A 22687-nucleotide genomic window follows, 5' to 3' on the forward strand; every position below is an offset into this window, starting at 1 on the left:
AGGTTTTCTCTTTATATTTCTGGTTTTTCAGTTTTGACTTTGATTGATCTCAAAATCCGCAAAAATTGGCTGTGACAAGCACTTTAAAACCCGAGAAACCAAAGTCTGGGTTCGGTTTTAATCCTGGATGCATTCCAACAAGGTTTTGTCGGAGAAGGTGCTTTTATTGTGAACCATTAGAAAGCCGGTAACCGTATTCTAAAACTTACGAAGGCCGTGGTTTTTCGGTCAAGTTGTAAACGTTGTCTCTAAGGTTTACCTAAGTCAGTGTCGAAGAATTTAAAATGTATTTTACAGAAGTTGCTAAGTAATGTGTGCCATGACGTAACTGCCATCTTTGCTGTTTTAATTTTTTAATTTTTGTTTGTTTTTCGACACCTGAAAGTGGTTAAAAAAAAACGCATGCAGCGCTCGTGATTAACCAATTATTACTTAAATGTGTTGCGCACATTTTGTTTCGCTTCGCTTTGGTCAAATTCGTTCCCAGGGTTCTCTCTGTTCCTTGTGAGAGGACCCTGAGAGGGCCCTAGGAACGAGGTTACACGTTGGTTATAAACTTTTTTATAAACTTTTTACTCCAAGTTGTGATTGGTTGAAAGAACTGAAAACCTTACCGCTTTTCTTTGTTTTCCCAGCTATTGGCTTGTTTCTCGTCGTTGTTATAACTCTCATATGGATCTGCATCAAGAGGAGGTAAGAAAGATATGTTGATATAAGGTTTCAATTTTGATTTATCGTAGTTAAGCAATAGGTCGTGATTCCCAGCTAAGGCGACTTGTATATTTTAACAAGCCGTACACTGAAAAGTAAAAATTGCATACAAGTAAAGGCCGAATGTCGGTATTCTTATCGACCGTCTAAGAATCAATTAGCAAGCAAAAAATATTTGACCGTTATGTGAAAAGTCAGTTGTTGTGTTTTTACCGTTCTCTGTATGTGATAACGCGTACTTTTATAACCGCGAGAGGTTTTTTTTAATTTTGGGCTCCCATATATTTTATAGCAGAAATTTTTTTCGCTTTCGACATTTTGCGGAGAATTCAGAATTTATTCAAAAGTTAACGATAAAATAAATTGTACTTGAATCTGCAGCGCGCGCGGCGCCTCGCGCATGACTGCACGCGCAAGCTAGTACAAATGACGAAACAGATAAAACGAATAACGTCACAAACGAACTAAAAGAACAAATTTGTTCAGTGTCAGAGAAAGATGTATGTAAAGCAGAAGCGCGAAAGGCCTTTCTTTCGCGAATTGTTTATAACCGTTTGCCTCTGTATTCCTTTTGTGATTATTGTTTTCGCAAAAGTGGTGATATCATTGGGACGCAAAGTGAATGCTTACTTTCAAAGAGAGTGGGAGAAGTTTAATGACATTTACGGCGATCGCTGTGGCGCCGAGCAGCATACGGATCCTGCGTTGATTGCGCACATAAAAGGCGAGGTCCCAGTACATGGTGCGCACTGTCAGCAGACAACACCACAACAGACCAATAAGACGGCGCACAAGAGAAGCAAGCTCTTCCTCTTTATTCTCCCCGCTGTAAATGCTGTGGTAGATTCGCTGATTTTTGTGCCGCAGAAAATTTACTCTTATGGCCAACGCGTGTGGAGGGATTTCAGTGATATTCACGGTGATAGCAAGGCGGAGCTGCCGTATACGGATCCCGCATTCGTAGCTTACCTCAAAGGCGAAGAAGGGGCGCCGTTTATAGACAATCCTCACCAAACGTTTACCACGTCAGGTTTCAGAAATGTGAAGAATGTTTCAGAGGAGAGGAATCCCGAGCAGCAGTCTGGGGTTGAAAAGGAACAATGTAGCGCTTCTCCAACTGTTGGCAAACGAGCTGAGACGCAAGATAAATTGTCAAACAAAGAAAAAGCACTCATAGAGGTTATGCCACAATCATCTCTCCCTTCCAAAGCGGATTCTGCTACCAAGACTCCGGTGCATAAAAGCACGACAGCGAAGAAGCCAAAGAAGAAGGTACCCCAACGTATTATCTCACCCGCCCATGCAGACGTTTCTGCATCAACTCCATCGAACACTGGTTTGGACACTGGTCCAAAACTGTTCAGTTCCTCGCAGCACTCTGGGGCTGGAAAGCAACAGAAGAACGCTCCTCCAACTGTTGGTAAACGAGCTGAGACGCAGGTCAGATTGCCCTCCAAAGGCAAAGCACACAGAAGGATGTCACAGTCATCTCTCGCTTGCAAGGCTGATTCTGCTGGCAGGGCTCCGGTTCTAAAAAGAATGGCAGACAAGAAAGCAAGGGAGAGAGTAACACCACCATCACCAGTTGTGACGTCACCTACCAGTGTGAACGCTCATGCACCTACTTCATCAACTGAAGGGCAGGCAAACGGGACAGTCATGCCACATTCAATTCAACCGGCCGATGAGCACGTTCCCGCTAGTGTCAAAGCATTGGTTCAAGAGGAGAAATCTCCTATAGTTAAAAATTCAAAACAAGTGCGTTTTGCTCATTACTGTTCAGATTCACAAGTCTTCGGGTCTAATGCTGTTACAAAGCCGTCAGCTAAAGATCATATCGATGTAGAGTCCACATTCTCTAGAGGAAAGCGAGCAAAGAACGAGGAGGAGAGTCAGGTCCAAACTCCTGTTAGAAAGACACAAAATCAGCCATCATCAGAATTGAGAAATACGAAAAGGAAAGCTGAAGAAAGCACAAGTACCAGTTTAAAGGCTACCCCAACTGGCCATGGGTTTGTTGCAAGGGAAATACACGGAATACATGTACAGAAGCTTGAGAAAGTCCCAACAACGCAGCCGGAGCTAATGGAGGTAGAAGAGAGTCCGCCAGAAACACCATTACCTGAGCCAATGGAGATAGGCGGAGAGGAGAATGCAGTGATATTTCCATTTGGAGTGTTGGGTGACACTAATCAGCCATCAGCGAGTGGAAGCTTTGTTCAAGAGGTGGAGCCAATGGAAATAGACCAAGAGCTAAGTGGAGAAAGCGAGCCAGAGCCCATGGAAACCAACCAGGGGTCTGTTTTTGACGAGTTTGTATGTGCATGGGAGAATATTATGCAGTCATTCCTTTATCAGCCAGTTGAAGAGATGGAAACAGATATCGATTCAGTGCCGGCCACACCCTGTGTTGCACAGCTAGAGGCAATTATGGAAACAATGCAAGAGCCAGTTGTAATGTCAATGCCAATTGGTGGACAGTTTGAGAATTGTCAGTGGCCATTACCTACAGGAGTGGAAACATCAGAGGTCACCTTTACAGTACCACAAGAAGGAACAATCGAAACCAACCACGAGCTGGCTGATGCATCAAGACCTGTGGGGAGTGCATTTGTTGATCTGACGGTTGGAAAGAGGCCATTAGCGTCTGCAGTGGATGTGTTGAAGGGTCCAGAGGAAACCATGTCAGTTAAGATACCGGCCGCTGAACAACCAGCGATCCAACCCATGATGAAACCGGCAACAAAGCCACCACCATTGACGAAACAAACTATGCCACCACCATTGAAAAAACTAACCACGCAACCACCATTGGTGAACACAGAGATGCAACCTGTTAAAAGAGATCAAACAAAATCAGCAAAACAGTTGACGATGGAACAGCTCCAACTCGTCCCTAAGAATCATGTCGGCTCTGAATCTGACTCAAGTGATACAGAATCGGATGATGAATGTGAGATTGACCTGGAAGCTTTAGACAAGTACCTAGAAATACTTATCGAAAAGGAATTAGGTTTTGAATCCTTTGAGTAATGTCACTTGCGCATGTTATATAACTGCAGATAAAGAGGCTGGACATTGTTTAAGACATTTTAAAGACTTAAATTAGTGTAATGTAATTAGTTTTGAAACAAAATATACGCGCACAAAAAAAAAACTTGGGAACGTGCGTCTGCTATTTTGTAATTTATATTTATTAAGTAAATCGATCGCGAGTAAGTAATTTAATCAGTGACAAGCCAAGGCACTCCTAGTCAAGGTGGTAAAAGGGGGCGTGAAGACGTGAATTTTTGTAAATATACGCGTCAGAAGATAGTTTCGTTACAGTTAATTTAATTTTTTTTTTACCATGTTTATAAAGTAATGAAGCAAGAGTGATGGTCACGTTTAACCGATTATCATGGTTAATATTAATAAATACAGAGTGTACATTTTTAAAATTTAGTAGATCTGATATTTCTAATTCGAGCAAAAAGTCTGTTTTCAGGAGAGGTACGTTAGGGGGCGATTATCAAGATATCGATTAAAAAAAACTGGGGTGAGAGACGTGAAAGAAGTCTAAGCAGGGTTCACACCCTGCAATCAAAATACCGATATGAGAAATGACCCAAGCACATTCAACCCCCCTCCCCTCCCCCCTCCCCCCCCCCCCATTCTCCCCTTGCAAAAAGCAGGATGACGAAATTAAAACCGGTATAATTTTTTCATGAAACTGGGAAGAGAAAAGCTGCTAGGTAAATTGAAAATCTGAGAGCCTGCGACCAGCTCCCTAGTGTCAAACCGGGAAGCCTGGCGAGCCGAGGTTCTGTGTGGTGCCGTAAGATGTCGAAGAAGGCATTCGTCTTTCCGATTTTTTTTCGGTAGGACGGAAAACGCGCCCGTCTTTTTTTTTTTTTTTTTTTGCACAAGGGAGCCTGTTTACAGTCTAATCTGAGGCGGAGTTTTATTGTTCAGCACTTTTGCAAGCTACCTGCCCGCTTCTACGTTAACGATGACTGAAATATTAAAAATAGAATTCTATTTTTCAGTACAATTTGGTATCTCTAAAGGGTCAAAAAAGCTAAAGCACGCATAGAGTGGTCTCTTTTAGGCGTTCTTTCCAAAAATTCCGACGAGCATTCCTTCCCCCCCCCCCCCCCCCGCGTACTGATTGGTTTGATTATAGAAAACAGCTCTAATTACATGTATTCTGGTCTTATCCCATCAAAATTTATTTCGGAACACTTGAACTACAGACAGAGGCCATAAGAGCGCGTTCTATTCTGCACGTATTAGTCTGCTCAAATATTTGCCAGTGGCTGTATGAATAGGCTGTACACAGGCTACTGTATAAAGAGTACTTGTTGAACGCCGTTACTGATTATAACGTGAAAAATAATGCCCATATGTTTCTTTCTCTAAATATTATGGGAATGCATTGTGTGAAAAAAAAAAAAAACGAAAAAAGGATATTGTAGTCATATGTACATACATACATAAATACATACATACATACATACATACATACATACATACATACATACATACATACATACATCATCTCTCTCTCTCTCTCTCTCATCATCATCATACATACATACATACATACATACATACATACATACTCTTTTTTTTTTTTTTGCTCCCCATTAAAAATTTAATATTTAAAAAATTATTAAATAAAAAAAAAAAATAAAAAAAAATAAAAAAAAAATATTATAAAAAAAAAAAAAAAAAAAAAAAAAAAAAAAAAAAAAAAAAAAAAAAAAAAAAAAACAAACAAAAAAAATAAAAATAAATAAAAAAAATATATATATAAATATATAAATAAAATAATATGTACTTTCACTTAATCTTTAGCTTTTAACCGAACACATGTTTAATGTATACATGTAGCTCAAAAGATCAAAACATAAACAGAATGAATTCCGTTTTTGCATTACATGCTTAATCCTTAGCTTTTAGGGATAAAAAAAATAGAAATTCGCCAAAAATGTCTTCAAGTCCTAAAGAGGAGAATCCAAATAAATTTTTAAAAAATAAAATAAAATTGCACACATCGATTCGAAATGCTCTCTTTATCAGGCGTTGGAGGGAAAAACTTCGCCCAACATCGCCCGTGAATACTTTTCTTCAGTAGGCACACTATCGTGACTATATTGCGTGACTTACGACGTGACAATTCTGAGAGGGGATAAAATGTTGAAGTCTAAAAATACAGATAAACATTGATAAAGATCTAAACAGAAACCGTGATCAGAATTACGTGCAATCCATATATACAAATGCTACGATTTGTAGAAGTCCTGAAAAGAAAAAGAAAAGATTATGCAATTTTGAACTGGTTCTTTGGTAGAGTCTCCTTGAATGACCTTCAGCGTGTGGTCAGGAGAGCACAACAACCAATCAGCAGGTCGCTTCTAATCAATTCATTTCGCCGGATAACAAATTTACATACAGACCGAAGAAAATTTCCAGTGAAATTTCGATTGTGTGGTCCTAGATTTTGCTATGGAAAAGAAAAGAAAGTTCACTTGGGAAGAACTTAGTTCTCTGAATAAAGAACACAATGCTCACGTCGCTGTTCGAGGAAAGGTAAGGCTGAGTTTAGAAATTAACGCGCCATTTTTGATCAGCAGAAAGCTGTGTACTGCGATCGTGATCGCGGTGAATTTCTTTTTAAACAATGTATTTTTCCTTTGTTAGGTGTATGATGTTAGTAAATTTCTGGCCCGTCATCCTGGTGGTAAAGATATGTTGCTTATGGGTGCAGGAAGGGATGTGACGATTGTCTTCGAGACGTACCACGCTTTTAGCGATTGTGTTCCAAAGTAGGTTTTGCAGGCTTCGCAGAGTAATAAGCTTACCTTATGCAGCTTTACGTATATAGTAACTGCCCTTACAATAATCTCGGAAATTCATAAACATCCTAATAAGGTTGTACTGTTATTTTTCTGTTTGGGAGCTAAAACGTGGGATCATGGCCTAGCTATTAAAATGGACAAAATCGGAAAAAGAAGAAATTTAACTTGGCTTAGATTATTGTATTGACTATAATGGAGATAAGTTAAATGAGCTTGCACGACAATAAAGCTGATAAAGGCATACGTGTACAGCTGTAACTAGTAAGCCTGAAAGTTTAGTGCACAGCTGTTCAGTTTAAGATATTTTTTTAAAAAGGTTTTAAAAAATATTTTAAAAAAACGTATAATAAAACATAATTATTAAGGTGGAGATACATTCAACTCGGCCAGCTCTGTTGTCTGGCAAAAATGCAAATGAATAGGAATGAAAAGATTTTTCCTGCTTATGTTTTTTGATTGTCCCCACACTTCCCCAATGGCTCAAGATACAATTACCATAGGAAAATAAAGTAACACAACAATGTAACAGAGTTCAGTACTTAATAGAATTGTTCATTTTAGCGGCAAATATAAATGTACGTGTATGTGAATGTATAGTTTATCCCGCCCTCTCAGTAGGGGAAGCAGCCACAATAGGAGCACTTAGAATAGGAGCGTGTTAAGAATGGGGGCGCTATTAGAATGGAGGCGCATTGGATAGGGGCGCTTAACAACACTTTTGAAGGGGGGCATTGGAAGGAGGGGGGTCAAATCAACGGAGCAGCGGAGGGGGAGAGGGAGGGGAAGGCCAAAGGGGAAAGGGGGGAAGTGTGTGGAGGGGGAGGGATGGATGGGAGTACTCTTGGGGGCTTAACATTTTGGTGGAGCTGTACAGTGTGCTTCCTAAAAACCTTACCCTATTTCAGACCAAAATATGTTATTTTCTCTACCGTGTTACTCATATATAAGCAGAGGCGGCAGAGCGTTTTGGAACGTGGGAGGGAGGGTGCTAAGACGGCTTCAAAAAATATACTCCACAGATTTGGAGAAACTTTTTTCCGTTCTTCCACCTTTTTGTTTTCTGACATTTTCTAGACCAAAGATTTCCAAAGATTCTCCGATTGTTGTTGGAAAGCCAAAGGAATGTTTCCGATCATTTTCGAAAACTTTTCCAAAGCTACTGACAAGTTCCCCTGAGACTTCCAAGAAAGTGTTAAAGATGTTTGAACTTACTCACAAGAAGGAATATCTTGACAAACCAAATAATTTTTTTTTGCCCCCAAAACATGGGGACCTGAGCCCCCCCATATTTCCCTCCCCCCCACCCCCCCCTGCTCTGCCGCCAATGATAAGGGAGTACCTTGGGTCCATGCATACTGAATCTTCTTTGTGATCTAAACCCATAACAGTTACTTCATGTCATCATCAGTGTCTTCCTTTCTTTTCTCTATCACCCTGGCCAGCCCACTTTTCCTTTCCTCTTTCCATTTGCTTTCCATTCCCTTCCCCCATCCTCTTCCTGCACACTCCTCTCACTCATTTTTGGTCTCCTTCTCTTCTTCCCCTCCCTGCAATCTCCCTACACCTTTCTTAATCTGCCCTCCTCCCCCTTGTTCTTGAAATATTCTCCTCCTCTCACTTTACCCATTCTCTGGTTATCCCATCCTTTCCCCTCCCTCCTCTCTCTTCACTTTTAAGGGGGGACCTTCTTAACTCACTGGGAGGCGCGGGGCCATGGTCGCGCCCCCGAGCGAACGGCCCGGGTCGAGGCCTGGCCGGGGCGCGGGGAGACACCCCCAGTGCCTCCTCCACCCAGGGAATGGGCGGTCTGCTGGGGGCCCTGCGATGACGCATCCCCCGGGGGGAGCACCCAGGCGCGACCGGGAAGCTCCGGCGAGGGCCACGGCCGGACACAGATTTACCTTTACCTTACCTTCTTAACTACAGATCTAGAGCAGTTGATAAGGAATTGCTCAAGATGGTTTTTGGAGGGCAAGCTATTTTGAAGCGTTTGGCAATGCTTAATGGTGAATTTTTGGTGGGGAGGACAACTGAATTGAAAAAATTGATATTGCACGCGGTTAACTAGTGCCAGTCCCAAACTGCACGCTAGAATTTAAAATCCCTAAAACTTTTGAGAGAAAAGTAAAGTTCCGATTTTTTTCAAAGAATTAGAGATGACATAATATGTCAGTAATTATCTTTCTTTATAATCCTTTGTATGGAATTACAATTTAATTATATGAACAAAAGAGACGCTACTTAAAAGACAGTCCAAAAAATTCGAGTCTTCAGATCATTACGCCATAACTTTAATAATAATGTGAATTTCCTAAAAACCATACGAAGAATTAAGCACATGGACCTTCTTTATCTGTTGACACTGATTTTAATTCGTATATCTAAATGCCCTTTCAGTTTTAGGGTTTTATCTATTCTGGTCACGTGACTTGTCAAATATGGCCGTGTTTTGAAACTTTTGAAGGACTCTTCAAAAGAACTAAGTTGTGCAAAAATCTCATCCATAGGAGGTTCGGTTTCCAAAATTTGACGGACAGAAATCTTTCTTAGCAACAAATTCGTAGTTAAGAAGGACCCCCCTTAAACATGGGCTGAATGGTACCCTATATACTTAGTGTACTCAAGGGATAAAGAGTTTCTGAGTAGACATGTGCTCCATACATGCCTCTCTTCAGTCAATAAACTAGTGGGTAACATTCTGTAGGAAATGCTTCAGTCCTCAAATGTTTTTCAATAAAATTATAAGACCCCTTAAGGCTTTTACAATATTAACAAATGGTAGCTAACTTGTAAAAATGCCTTTGCTTTTAAGGGTTATGGAAAAATATTATGTTGGAGAACTTGTTTCTGATGAGTTGCCTACCTTTTCAGAGCGAGGGTAAGTAATTTTGCAAAATTTATAATATTTTCGGGTTTAACTGCCAACTGCCAATCTTAGCTGCCAGCGTGACTCTAATAAATCTAGACCTAGCCAAGAACTGTCAGTGAGAGAAAAAATTAATGCAATTGCCTTCAACTTGGCGTTTGCTACATGTTAGAAGTACATTAGTCTGCTGGCCATATTTCATCCAAAAAGAGGAAATAATTGAAGATCCTAGCTAACAAAGTAAAGCTTGATCCTGTATGATCTGTGTTCAGCATGTATCTTTATATGTTTTATAAGCAACTAACAAAAATATAGATAGAAAGGGTAAAAGAAAGGAGGGTGAAAGAGGCATGGATAGGGAGATTTGATGCTCTTGCAACCTTGCTCTAAGTTATAAGTGATAGTCTGACATTGCTTATTAATGAAGACATTGTGAGTTCATAATAATTATACATTGTAAATAAAACACTTAAGGTCGCGGGGGACACCTTAGGCTCATCATTATGCATTTATTTAAAGCGTATGTACGAAGTACAACGACTCACATCGACAACTTGACGAGATATTTATGACTGGAGAAAAATATGGGCGCGTGCGCGTGATTTGTAAAAAATCCCTGTTTCTTTGATATTTTAACCAATTTAAAACAACACTTAGCGATATACGTTCATATAGATTGTAGGAAGTCTTTAAGCTTATTTTTATTTAAATTTAACTATTTCTGCAACTAGTGTACTCAGAGTAATCACAAAAATATTCGGCATAAACAATCGTGTCCTTTTTGAAAACGCATTGTTCTCACCATAAAAGGGTGGAATATATTATGGGTATTAATGGTGGGTGTTTTTTTTTTTTGGAAAAAAAAATTACCATAATTACATCTCTCCTTGGCAAAATGATCGTATTTAGGTCGGGATACCTTCGGAAATCTCAAAGTTTGGACTTTTCCGACAATTTTGTGGCAGAGAATACAGCGCGGATACAGAACTTCATGACTTGCCACTGCAGATAGGTAAACTATGAATACTGTAGTGTGTCATAACAGAAGCGGAATTTTAAAAGAGCGTTTTTAGAAAGAGGTAGGAGACATTAAATTCAAATTTGCACACTTAAACCGCCATAACTTGCTGGCAAACTTATAAATTAAAAAATCCGCTTCTGTTATGACACTCTAGAGGTATTGACTGATTAGTTTTTGTCAAAATCGCAGTGTGCTGTCTTCTATTCGTTCCGCAAACTCTGCCACGAAATCATGTGTTTCCCAATTTGGCACTAACGAGGCTATAACATCGCCGTAAAATGCAATCTACCAAATAAAAGATGACATTCACAATCTTCCATCATTTCGTTATGTCTCTGTAAATTTTGAGCTTAATCGCACCCATAACAGCCGAGAAATAAGCGTTTTTAAAGATGCAGGTCAAGCAAAATTTCCCTTCATGAATTTATTCATGCTGTTGGTATCCCCCGCGATCTTAAATTTGTCTAACAGGTGCTTGTTTTCTTTACTAGACTCTTTTACCAAACAGTAAGGGACAGGGTCAAAAAGCATTTCAAGGATACGAATCAGGTACAAATCAGTGTAAGCCCTGATGAGCTTGCATTGTGAAATTACTCTGACTTGCATTATCTTAGTCTATTTTCATGAAGTCATTTTTTGATACCTTTCTTTCAAAGATTTTTATAATTAAAACCTGCAGTTTCATAATTAAAAAGAATAATGTGCCCAGAATTTTATAACAAAATTTATTATAATGTGCATGTTCCACATCATAAAAAAACCTCCACCTCTAAACAGGCTCCACCCTCACCTCAAAAGTTCTTGATTCAAGATTTTTTGCCCACTTCTTCTACCACCCCTCCTCATCAATACATGATATTACTAATTGCACACCGGTACCAGAGCTGTCATTAAGTTTTTAAGCAGCTGTTACATTGATGTTTAACATTTGACTTTGTATGCAACATGTGACATATAACACCAGTCGACATCTTCACCCATTAAAATTGTGTGAACTCAGCCACCAACAGATGTCATGGGTTATGGCCCTGAATAAAAGCCCTGAATAACAGCCCTTAATACACCTTCCTGCCCTTTTTAGTATTTAGTTCAAGATTTAAATATTTCTTAATAGGATCCCAAGTGGTCAGGATGGATGTGGTTACGTTACATTGGAATTCCAGCTGTGTTACTTCTACTCTGGAGTGCTCAGGTTGGTTTAAACACCCTGACAGTGATTACTGGACTTCTAATTAGTTAAATGACTACATACTGTAGGCCTTACCGTATTTATTTGTCAAACGCCGCCCTCAAATAAACGCCGCATCTTAGCTTGATGCGGCGTTTATTCGATAATAGAATCAATCAGCAAATGCAGTAGTAATCAAGTTTAGGCAAGCCTTAATTAAAGAAGTTTTTCCTTGATTGTTACAATGTTTTAAGATATTGTAAATGCTTTTTCAGACAAGCAATAAAACATTTTTCTCTTTTTAAAGTTCAATCGATCAGTTACGGTACTACTGTTAGCAAGAAATAAATTGAATTTTAAATAAACGCCACCCTTGTATAAACGCCGCCCTCAAATAACACCGCTCTCGAATCACGAAGAAGTTATAATAAACTCAGCAGTGTTTAATCGAATAAATACGGTAATATGCATTGCAGTCACTGTGATGGCATAGCAAGGACTGATCATGACAAACTGGCATAAGCAAATTGCATTGTGTACACTTATTATAGGCCTGCAATGCGCAAAAAGAGCTGGAAGTTTATCCAGCCTCATAGGCTCGCAATCCGTGCAAAGTGCTAGGCTTATAAAACACAGTAAACAGCCTACAATGTGCAGATACCTTAAGTGGCTGTTAGTTGACCATGTCCAACAGGACCCATGCATGCAATTATGTTGTTAATTATGCAGATTTATATTAGTTTTATTAATTTTTATATGATGCCGATCTGACTTGTTCTCTTCAGATGTTCTGGCTGGCCCATAACTTTTTCCTGTCTTGTATTGCTGCTGGTTTCATGGGATGGATGTGTGCTATGATTGGACTGGTGCACAATCATGATTCCAGGTAATGATTGTTTCATTTTCTCAATTAGATTAGGTTATCCATGCCTACCTAAAGATAAAGTAGAGAGTGTCCTGGTAATATTTCAGGAATATTAAATGTAATTTTGTTGAACCTCAAATTTTAAGCCCATATAATTTCAAAGTTTTTAATAATAATAATCTAATTTATATAGCACTAAAACTTTATAAAATTATTCTAAACCGCTTTACAGGTAAGATAAAATCTTATAAATTAAAAAATATTAAAAATACAAATATTGCTTTAACGCTGATGTTCTACAATATTGAAATGTGTTTGTCATAAGGCTCAGCGGAAAGCTGTGAAAAGTGGTCTTTCATCAAGTTGGTTTGCATATCGGAAAATCTGTAATAAATATTCTGCTCTTCTCTGGTGACTCCAAGAAGTTATTCAAATTGGTTGCATTCCTCTGTAAGGGTCCTAATGATAGTTAACTTATACTATTAGAAAAAAAAGTCAAGTTCTAGTACACTGATAATGTTGCCTTGCACTGTTTCTAACTGAAGGAGTGAGTAATTATTACATAAACAGGTAGAATCTAAAATGTCATTGCCTGCTAGACTGGCATACTCTGGTCCAAGGAACAAATCACACAAGAGGTCTCTAAATGTTTTGCCGTTAGTAATAAAGGTTTTTGTTGGTCTTTAACTTTAAGCCACTGTGCCGTGACCAGTCGCCCTGTATTGTGGAGAGTTGTTGGCCATATTCATGACTTCTTAAATGGTGCATCATTCTATATTTGGATCTATCAGGTCAGTGACTAATAATTTGTAATTATTAGACTAATTTATAACATTATTATTAATAATTATAATATTATTTGTTAGAACTTTGCACCTCACTTAAACTGTTTGTTCAAGGGTTACCAAGTAAGCTAATTAAACAACAAAAGTGAAACCTTTGTAATGCTCTGGCAAACTCACAGCTGGTCAGAGCAAGTTGTGAAATAGTCTACCATGGATAGCTGATAGACCAGTTACCATATTTGTTCCATTTAGCGCCCTGGGTGCTAAAGCATTAAATTTCTGGACCTTGATAGTAGGTGCTTATTCGAGGCTGGGTGCTTACTAAATTTTCATCATAATTTTTCAGTAAGTAGTAAGTTTATTTTGCAACAAAACAATGAACACTGGTAATAACAAAACATAAATATGTACCAAAGCAGAATTTTAACTGTACATTGCACGTTTTTGTTTAAAAACAAATCTAAGAAAACTCGGTCTTCGCGGAAGTCTCTTAGTAGTACTTAAAGTCCATTTCAGATCCCATTGTCACTAAGGTATTCTCTGGCCGGGCCACTTGCCATTTCCCCAAGGGTGGCCGCTTAATAAGGGTGGTTGAGGGGCAGGGTTGGGCACGTTTTTGAGGCTGGGCACTTATTAACTTTTCCTACCTACAGAGTAGTTGCTTATTTGAGGTTGGGGCTTATTCGAGGTTGGGAATAAATATGGTAGTTATGAAAAAGAAGGAATAAAGCTTGGAGTGCTTAAAACCTCAATTCACATGCAACAAAAATGAATTTGTTGTAAAATATTCTCTTGGTAATCTTGTCCCTTCTCCAAGTCTCCATCAGTATCATGTTAATGGCTTGTCATCAACATCATCATCATCATCATTATCGTTATTTCCAAAAAGTACAAAAAACGTTGTAATAAAGTCGTTGTTGTGATTGGTAGGCTTTTAAAGTGGCATTTTGTTGGTGGATAGATTTTGTTGGAGGTAGTTTTATTAAGAACGCTTCTTAAACAACTAAAATGCCCATAGATCACCGAGCAAGAACTTGACGACTGTTTTTCTGCCAGTGAGACAAAGTCAAGTGTCTATATATTCAACAAACTCTGGTATTCTACTGAGCAGTCAGTTTCCTTTGTATTTGACATCGGCATTGATATCACAACCACTAATTTGGTGAAGTTCTAAACAGTTTTTATATATTAATATTAATAATTATTAATTATTATTTGAACATTGATACGTGTAGCATGTCTTTGGCCATCATCCCTACACCAACATCGATGGCTTAGATCCTGATATTGTCACAACTGAAAATGTAAGTATAAATAATGCAGTCTCTAAAATTGTTTCTTGTTCATTCTTTTTTCACATTATTTCAGTTTCTATTGGCTTCAAATGAACCACTTAAAATTCACCAATAATTAAAATGATGGTTTTACTTGTAACAAAATGTCCTGTCCGACCGTCTTGAGAATTTCAAGAAGGGGTATATATACCAATGTGGATAGGAGCAGTGATCTATGCTCAGTGGGAAATTTTACTACTAAAGTTTTTACACTTAAAAAATGTAGTCATGTATTTTAATTTTAGTGAACTTGTAAGTGTTAGTTATATTGCCTGGTAGGTCATAAACAATCAGTATTTAACATCTAAAGAGAATAAAAGATTTACAAGTGACAATATTAATATCCTTTTCTGGGGCATTGTGTCCACCAAAGATCACATGTACCTCAGTAGATTCTTTGATGCATGACTGGTTTCAATCAAGATCTATATTTACGAAATGCTGAAAATTTTTCAATGATACATGTAATATTAATTATATGTAGTAGTACCATATTCACAAATTTTTAAAAAAAAAAATTAAATTAAGACATTTTCTTAAATAAATTTTTTTGACATTCCTTTCTGTTAATATTATTGTTTTGCAGGAACCAGATATCAGACGGATCAAGTGGACTCAGCAATGGGTGCCTCGTTATCTATATCAGCATGTCTATGTGCCCCTTGTTTACTGCTTGGTAAGTTATTGAGGGGCGGTGAATTGTCCTTCGAAAAAAAGGAGTCTCACAGAATTTAAGCCAACTGATATTTCAGGGGTCCCGTTGTCTTGATTTTTTCTTTGATGCCTTCTCAGAGTCTCGATTTCTTTTGTAAGGCTATAAAGGTCTTGGGCTCTGACCATTCAACACGCCTTTATTGGAGTCAAGTTATTCCCCACTGAGTACAAAATGTCTGTCACATCAGGTACTTAAGGTCATTATCCTGAAATAGAACTGAACATAGATTTTTTACCAAACTTCCCCTACTGGTTTGTTACTTTAAGGAAACTCAAATTTTGAAATAAAAAAAAGGGGACACCATATTCGTTTAGGAGCAGGAAGACCTTGTACATTCCATATAATTCCTTTACAATTCCTCTGCGAGAACTGGCAAAGTTTACGTTTTTATAGCGATAATTTATTTTTCAAATATAGGAATTAATCTGTTTTCATTTTACAGAAAAAAATTGATCGCTACACCCAAAATATGAGAAAAAATTAATAGGTCACCACACTCGTTTATGAGAAAGCGACAATTTTCTTCTCTCGTGGACTTAGCCTGCACATAGAAAAAAGCTGCCATTTTGTTTTTTGTGCACGTGCTAATTAGTATGGGTAATCAAATGGTGACGAGTGAAATTAGGAAATAATTTCACGCGCGTTTTGTCAAAATTCTAATAATTTCCCGAGCCTTTAGGCGAGGGAAATTATACGAATTTTGACAAAATGCAAGTGAAATTATTTCCTAATTTTAAGAGTATAACATTTGATTACATTTTAATATCATAGGTGACAAATTACGCTTGCAATCGTAGGTTTTTGACTGCTATAGTGCATCGCGAACTCCGAGCTTTGAAATGTTGAAAGCATACATTTTGCTTAAGTTCGCAAGTTGTTTAGTCTTTGAAGAGAACCTTTGAGAGATTCCTTTTTGCTGTTGACAAAAAGTTTCAAATATGAATCAACCGTCAGTTATTTCTCACATTATGACCATAGTTCGTCTTGAATGAACTGAAAATGGCGCCCGTGTAAAACGCTCAGAAATCCGCTCGATGCCATTTATGTAATTGGCTTAAGCCTTGAAGTCGTTTTGACGTTTTGAAATATAAAATATCATTCAAAGTTTTATTACATGGCCAAGGCTAGCTGGCTAAGATGAAATACAAGCGAAAGTGTACAAAGTTTAAGCTTTAAAACATCTTTTAACCCGGACGCCATCTTGCCGCTAACTACGTTGCCATGGCAATTTTATAATTTCACATGTGAAATTATAAATTAACGTTAAAATTTCGCGCCAAAATTAAGGAGTAATTTGTCACCTATGATATTAACTGAATAATAACTTGCTATCCTGCACCAATTAAGTTTTAACCCTATTCAAACCGGGGGGGGGCTTTTGAGGCCCGCGCTGACTTTGAACTTTTATAACTTTTTTAAGATTTAACCAAACGCTGCCAAACTTTCTGAGTTTTGCTAAAATTTATCTGGCAACAAATTGGTAGGGTTAGATGATGTGTCAGGAACTTGACATCACCATGGCAACGGCATTTTGACAGGCATGTTTTCCCAAATTTGTAATTTTGCGTGTTTCTGTTAATAAAAATCAACTTAAATGGCATTATTTTTACATTTTTACGGGTTTAAAGCACATTTTTATTCATTTTGAGTACTTTGCAATGATTTTGGGTGGTTTTCTGGCATTTTGGAAAAATTTTGAAATCCAAGATGGCGGATCCAAGATGGCGGCTGTTTTGACATCATGATGTAATTGTCACGTGATGTGACGTCACCATCCCACGTGACGTATACCAAAAGAAAGAGTTTCGGACGTACAATACATCCTATAAGTTTCATAGTGATTGCTTAAATATTCTGGAAGTTACATAGGGGGGTTTCCGAAGCCCCCCCGGTCTGAGAAGGTCCAAAAAAGCCCGGTCTGAATAGGGTTAATGGCGTCCTAACTTTTTAGATACATGTATCATAGAGCAGTTTTCAATTGAGTGTCACAGAATCAAAACCAACGTAATTACTCTGGCCAACCACAAAGGACACAGACAATCCGGTGAACCAATGCAAACTTGAAGCAAATACACCTAGCCAGCAAAAAATGCGGGAAAACGTGCGCAAGCGAATCGCAATTGGTTTTGGCAACTTTACTTCTGATTGGCTAAGAAAGTGGTGCAAGTATTTTTGAGCCAATCACTAAGCAAAGTAATGCAAAACGAAAGCAAACGCGAATTACTTTCAACACTCAAGTGAAAACCGCTTTATGAAAGTATTTTTTCACCCTTTCTCTCTCTGTCTCTTTCTCATTTTCAACAGCTTGGTCTAAAGACTAGAATTCAGGATATTACAATACTGTTCTTCATTAAGTCAAATGGTGAGTTTTTATTAGTCTGTTTTTATTGTAAATATCAATTTTAATTCTTTTTATTATTATTATTTTTATTTATTTTATGTGTCCCCTATTAGTAGAGAGTGTTTCACTCTCGGCTAGAATTCCTTTGACACATTAATAAAGTTGTTGATTGATTGATTCGTTTGGTGAACTGCTAGTTAAGTAGACTGCATGTAGTTTTTTTAAAGCAAAAGTTTTTGTGTTAACTATGATAGCATAATATAAGGGTGTACTTGTATCCAGTGACCAACAAAATAAGCTTTGAACAACAAAGAAAGGCATGTATAGTTTATTCTACAAGGTGTGATTAAATGCAATCAGTGGTTTGTAAATAATTTTGTTCCAAGTAACACTGTCAAATTTGTTGGTCAGACTTTTTCAAAGTTTTAGGCCTGACTACTATCCTGTCTGTCCGTAGCCAAACCACCTTTGACAACTTTCATGACTAGTACAGTACATTTTAGCAATGCTAGGCCACTATTAGTGGATTTCCAATTATTACCAACACTTTCATTGCATTTTCAAGTAGCTCTAAAACATGTTGACACATTTTCTTTAACTCACGCTGCTTTGCTGCTTGCGACACTATTGCACCCATCCCTGCAGATTTTAGAGCAAAAGATAGCCTACCGTTTGAGAACCGTTACTAACCCAGTTATCATGATTTATATTACCTGCGGTATTGTTTCATTTTTCAGGTAGCCTAGCTATTTCTTTCATTTAGTTGCATTATACTGATGGAATTAAATTTCATTATATGAAAATGCCTCTTAAATTATTCGCCCTTGTAATGCTTTATTGTCTGACAACGCAAATAACTGCTGCAAAAAAGACCGACCCAATTTCCTTCAGCAATATTTGTATTTCAATTGTATTTCTCATATTGTCCTGCAGAATTTGTTAACAGAGTATTTGTTTTCCAGGTATTATTCGTTTAAATCCTCCTTCAAGGTCACAGTTAATTGTGTTTCTTAGCGGCAAGCTGTTTTTCCTAATGTATAGAGTGGTGCTTCCTTGTTACTTACTCTCAGTTTGGAAAATGGTATGTTGGATATTCATGGTGCCTCTTTACAATAATTATTGCTATGTGCCTTACAGTTCATATAACCACTGGTTGTCTACAGATCACGAATTAACCGAGGGAGAAAACATTTCACATAATTTAACAGACTATAGTGCATGAACGTGCAAAAATAAAGAATAAAATAGTACAGTTTTCTCTAACTCAATATCATATGTGTCAGTCAAACAAATGAGTAAGATATCTTTTTAAATATCATTGTGGAAATACGTTATCATGAGTTAGGATATTTTTATGTTAAAAAAGCCACATTAACTTCTAATAGAGTTTAGAGTTACAAAGCAGCATTCTCCATTATTAGATTGAAAATGGATTTGACCACTATTGTCGTAGTTTATTTGAAAATATTGCATTGAAAGAGTTGTTTAATCCATCAGGTTGTACTCTTTATTATTGCGGACATTGTTGCCAGCTACTGGTTAGCTCTGACATTTCAGGCGTCTCATGTCGTGAGTGAGGTTAGTGTAATCCGTATGTTACCCATGAAGCATTCGGCTACCCCTGTTGAACAGGACAACGCCTGACTGAATGCAATTAATATTTGAAATTTGATCTTTTTAATCACGTAAGACCTGTTTCATTTTTGGTGTTTAACTTTTTAACTTCAATTATTGTAGGTGGATTGGGTAGAGCCTGAAAAAGATGGGAAAATGACACAGGATTGGTAATAAAGTGCATTTAATTTTTAAACAATTTTAGGGTATCTTAAACTTGCACCTTCAAACTACAAGCATTCAGTGCCTAACATTACGACCTTGTGCGTTAGGACCACTTCAAAAAAGCAAGAGGACAAAATAGCTGCAAAGAAAGATGGGGGAAAAAGAAGAGTAAAAAATCGCTATGTAACATCGTTAGCCCGCACAACGCGCGAAGTGATGCACCTTAATACTCTTTGCACGCATTGCGTGCCAGTTATGCTGCGTTGTCTTTTTTTTTTACCAATTGATGGCCACTTTTACATTTCTGAAAAGTTCATAACATGATATGTACATACTGCATACTAAAGCCATACCTATGTTTTCTAACAAGTAACATCCTTTGTACTTTTCACTGTTAAATATTGCGATCCTTGAAATCTTCTTACAGGGCAGAGCTCCAGATTCAAACAACCCAAGACTATGCCACAGACAGCTGGTTTTTCAATGTTTTCACAGGTAAGGAAGCTTCAAATATAAGTCTGTTAGGATTGTTATGTCCTTAGCCATTTTATTCCTTTAGCCAGTACAGCTGGACGGAGCACGAAAGACATGTATTGGGCTGTGCGCTTTGCTTCGCTAACTGCCAGTTTTGCAGGCTACCCAACTACACTGAATAGCGTCGAGAATCACAATTGTGCACATGGTCAACTATTGATGGTTTTCTTTTTGTTTATGTTTCATTTGTAGGAGCCTTAAACCATCAAACCACTCATCACCTGTTCCCAGGCGTGAGCCAGATTTACTACCCACAGATAACCCCCATTGTAGTTCAAACATGCAAGGAGTTTGGTGTGAGATACAATTACAAAGACACATTCTTCCAGGCGCTTGGTTCTCACATTGGACATCTCAAGAGACTTGGGCAGCATAAAGAAGAACACAAATTTGTTAACTGCAGGAATGACTGAGGTGTCAACAGTTGAAGAAACCTTTGTGCAGAACTTCTTCGAAAATCCTCGTAAAAACAATCAGAGTTATAACTTAATCTATAACTACAATAGTGCTTTGGAGCGCGCGACATCACGTGGTCATGGAGCCGTGTTTATACTTTTTGTTGCTTAGCAACACTACAAATGGAAACCGTGGGCCCAGAGTAGTTGTTGCACGTAGAATACCGACTGGAATGAGTTATTCCGCACAATATTTTGAGCAATATGGTCTTGTCCGCAGAACAAAGAAGATTCTGTTAAAGGTCCTACATAAAGACAAAGAAAAGGGTGTCCCTTGTGTATTTTAGGGAATAGTTCTGTCTTTTCTGGATTAAATATTTTTAAGTTAGTGTGTTGTGTAAAAATGCACAAGTTTGGCACGAGAACAAAAGGGTGTAAATGGTGTGTACGTCGTTAGAGTCAAGAAGTAAAAAATGTAATATAAGTTATTTCCACAAAGGCAAATTTAAATTTCATCAATCACTTTACACTAGGTAGGATCATTTCCGAAGTTATTTTAGTGCAAGTTGATAGTGGTGGATATTTCATTCAGCCATCTCATCTATTCATAGCGTGACAATACTTAAGCAATTGGATACTGAAGAAGTATCAGTATGTATAAGGTTTTTTAGTTGTATATGTACTTCAGCTTGCATAAAGGGAAAGGCAAAAAACAAAAGGGCAAGTAAACTAAATCAGTAAAAAAACTATCTTATTTTGTACAACGTTTCTTAAATCAAGACGTGAGGTTAGGTGTGTGGTACCTTAAAAATAGGTTTACATATTTCAGTGAAATATTTTTTGTACTGGGCTAAATTACAATTTGAAATTAATTCGATAATACTGAATATTTTATCAAATGAAGTATTTTTTAGCACTAAAATCAAGATATGAACGTTTTAAAATTCCAAACTGTTTAAAAAAATATGTTGTGTTAGGATTTCAATACTGTCATTCTTAAAGAGATGTGTATCTAATACTAATAGCTCATGTAACGTTAGTTAATTGTGTGTGTTGTTATGAATATTGTGATTGCATTTAAAAATCTGACCTAAGAGAAAAAATATAGCATCAAATAATTTTTATGCTGTTGTTGTTGTTCCAATTTTACTGAGACGTCCTCTCTCCCATTGCCCTTCTTTATGGTGGATCCACGACGCGACGTGCGAAAAATTGAGACAATGTATGAACGGCTGCGTACACGTTTACGCAGGCCGTTCATACATTGTCTCTATTTTTCACGCACGTTAAAATTTACGCGTCAGTGGAAATCCATCATTATTGTCCTTTTTCCTTGGCAGATTCGTTTTGCCGGATTCCACTTATTTCATACTCGCAGCGATCATCCCTCACGCTTGCTTCTTCATATAGTTTACATTTTTAAAACCTTTGTTGTGTGTGAGGGGTTTTTTTGGAGAGCTATCAGAAATGGTATACCTTTTGCTGAATTGTAGTCTTTTTTCTGTAGCAACTCAATATCCCCTCGACTCGAAAATGCACACAAACCTTTTCCTGCTTCGCCACCGTTCTGTTTGTAAAGAAAATTGCCACTGGTTAGAATCGGTGACGTCATTACCGGGCCGGAACATTTAAAGTATACTCTGCTAGAGAGCAGAACACTTAGAATATATGTACCGCCCTATATATTTCGGAATAGGAATACCGGTCAATCGAGCAGATAGGAGGTTGTTCTAAACCTCTTATTCTAAAATACAGTCAATCGAATGTATCTTTTCTATATAGCGTCTTCACTTATTGAAAGAAAGACTAAAAGTCAAACGCCATTTTTTTTTTACGAATACTCAACACTTTGCCCCGCTAATGACTTAGTCGCAAACGTACGCGTTTTCACGCCAATTCTCAAGTATTTGGCTTTTTCTCTTAAAATATTGCTGTTTGTCTTAGCTAGCTATTTGGAAAGATGTTGGTCTACAAATTAAGAAGGAGCTTAAAATTGATTATTTTTTTAATTAAGGAGGATGGGGTTTGAAGGTGACGTTAGCAGTTCGAACAAGTTTCAACGCACCAGTCAAACATTTATGCTTCATAAATCAGTTCTTTTCAGGCCCGTTCACTGGTAGGATACATTATGGTGGGCGGGCCCTTTTGTTTTGAAAAAGTGGGGGGGGGGGAGATAAGATTTTTTTTTTTTTTTTCCGGCCCGGGGGGCTTACAGCAATGCGCGCGCCACTGTAAACACTCTACAAAATTTTGGATTTAGTTTTCAACATCATTGTATTAATGTTTTGACAACTTTCTCGGATGTTCCGTTTGATTTCATTAGTCCAATT

General features: G+C 37.7%; 1 protein-coding gene across 2 annotated transcripts; it reads left to right on the forward strand.

The window, feature by feature from the left end:
* Window positions 1-529: 529 nt before the first annotated feature.
* On the forward strand, window positions 530-20769 carry LOC144651744 (uncharacterized). Of its 2 annotated transcripts, none has more exons than XM_078511717.1 (15): window positions 530-693; window positions 6397-6521; window positions 9367-9432; window positions 10933-10990; window positions 11556-11633; window positions 12395-12495; window positions 13169-13265; window positions 14495-14563; window positions 15180-15269; window positions 17613-17670; window positions 18612-18730; window positions 19147-19227; window positions 19387-19433; window positions 19856-19923; window positions 20155-20769. In XM_078511717.1, the coding sequence occupies exons 1-15, from the start codon at window positions 673-675 to the stop codon at window positions 20373-20375; spliced, it is 1299 nt and encodes a 432-aa protein (XP_078367843.1). In that variant the 5' UTR covers window positions 530-672; the 3' UTR covers window positions 20376-20769. The 2 variants fall into 2 exon arrangements, with proteins under 2 accessions (XP_078367843.1, XP_078367842.1); XM_078511716.1 differs by lacking the exon at window positions 530-693 and adding an exon at window positions 6092-6285.
* Window positions 20770-22687: the final 1918 nt, after the last annotated feature.

The sequence above is a fragment of the Oculina patagonica genome, chromosome 4, assembly GCF_052425735.1.
Source record: "Oculina patagonica isolate OP01 chromosome 4, crgOcupat, whole genome shotgun sequence".
NCBI lineage: Eukaryota > Metazoa > Cnidaria > Anthozoa > Scleractinia > Oculinidae > Oculina > Oculina patagonica.

Excerpts from the sequence above, each read along its gene's own strand:
- LOC144651744 (XM_078511716.1), top strand. The coding sequence starts at position 6,202 with ATGGAAAAGAAAAGAAAGTTCACTTGGGAAGAACTTAGTTCTCTGAAT. Across the intron at positions 10,991-11,555 it reads ATTTCAAGGATACGAATCAG|GATCCCAAGTGGTCAGGATG; the intron begins GTACAAATCAGT and ends ATTTCTTAATAG. Across the intron at positions 13,266-14,494 it reads TCTATATTTGGATCTATCAG|CATGTCTTTGGCCATCATCC; the intron begins GTCAGTGACTAA and ends TGATACGTGTAG.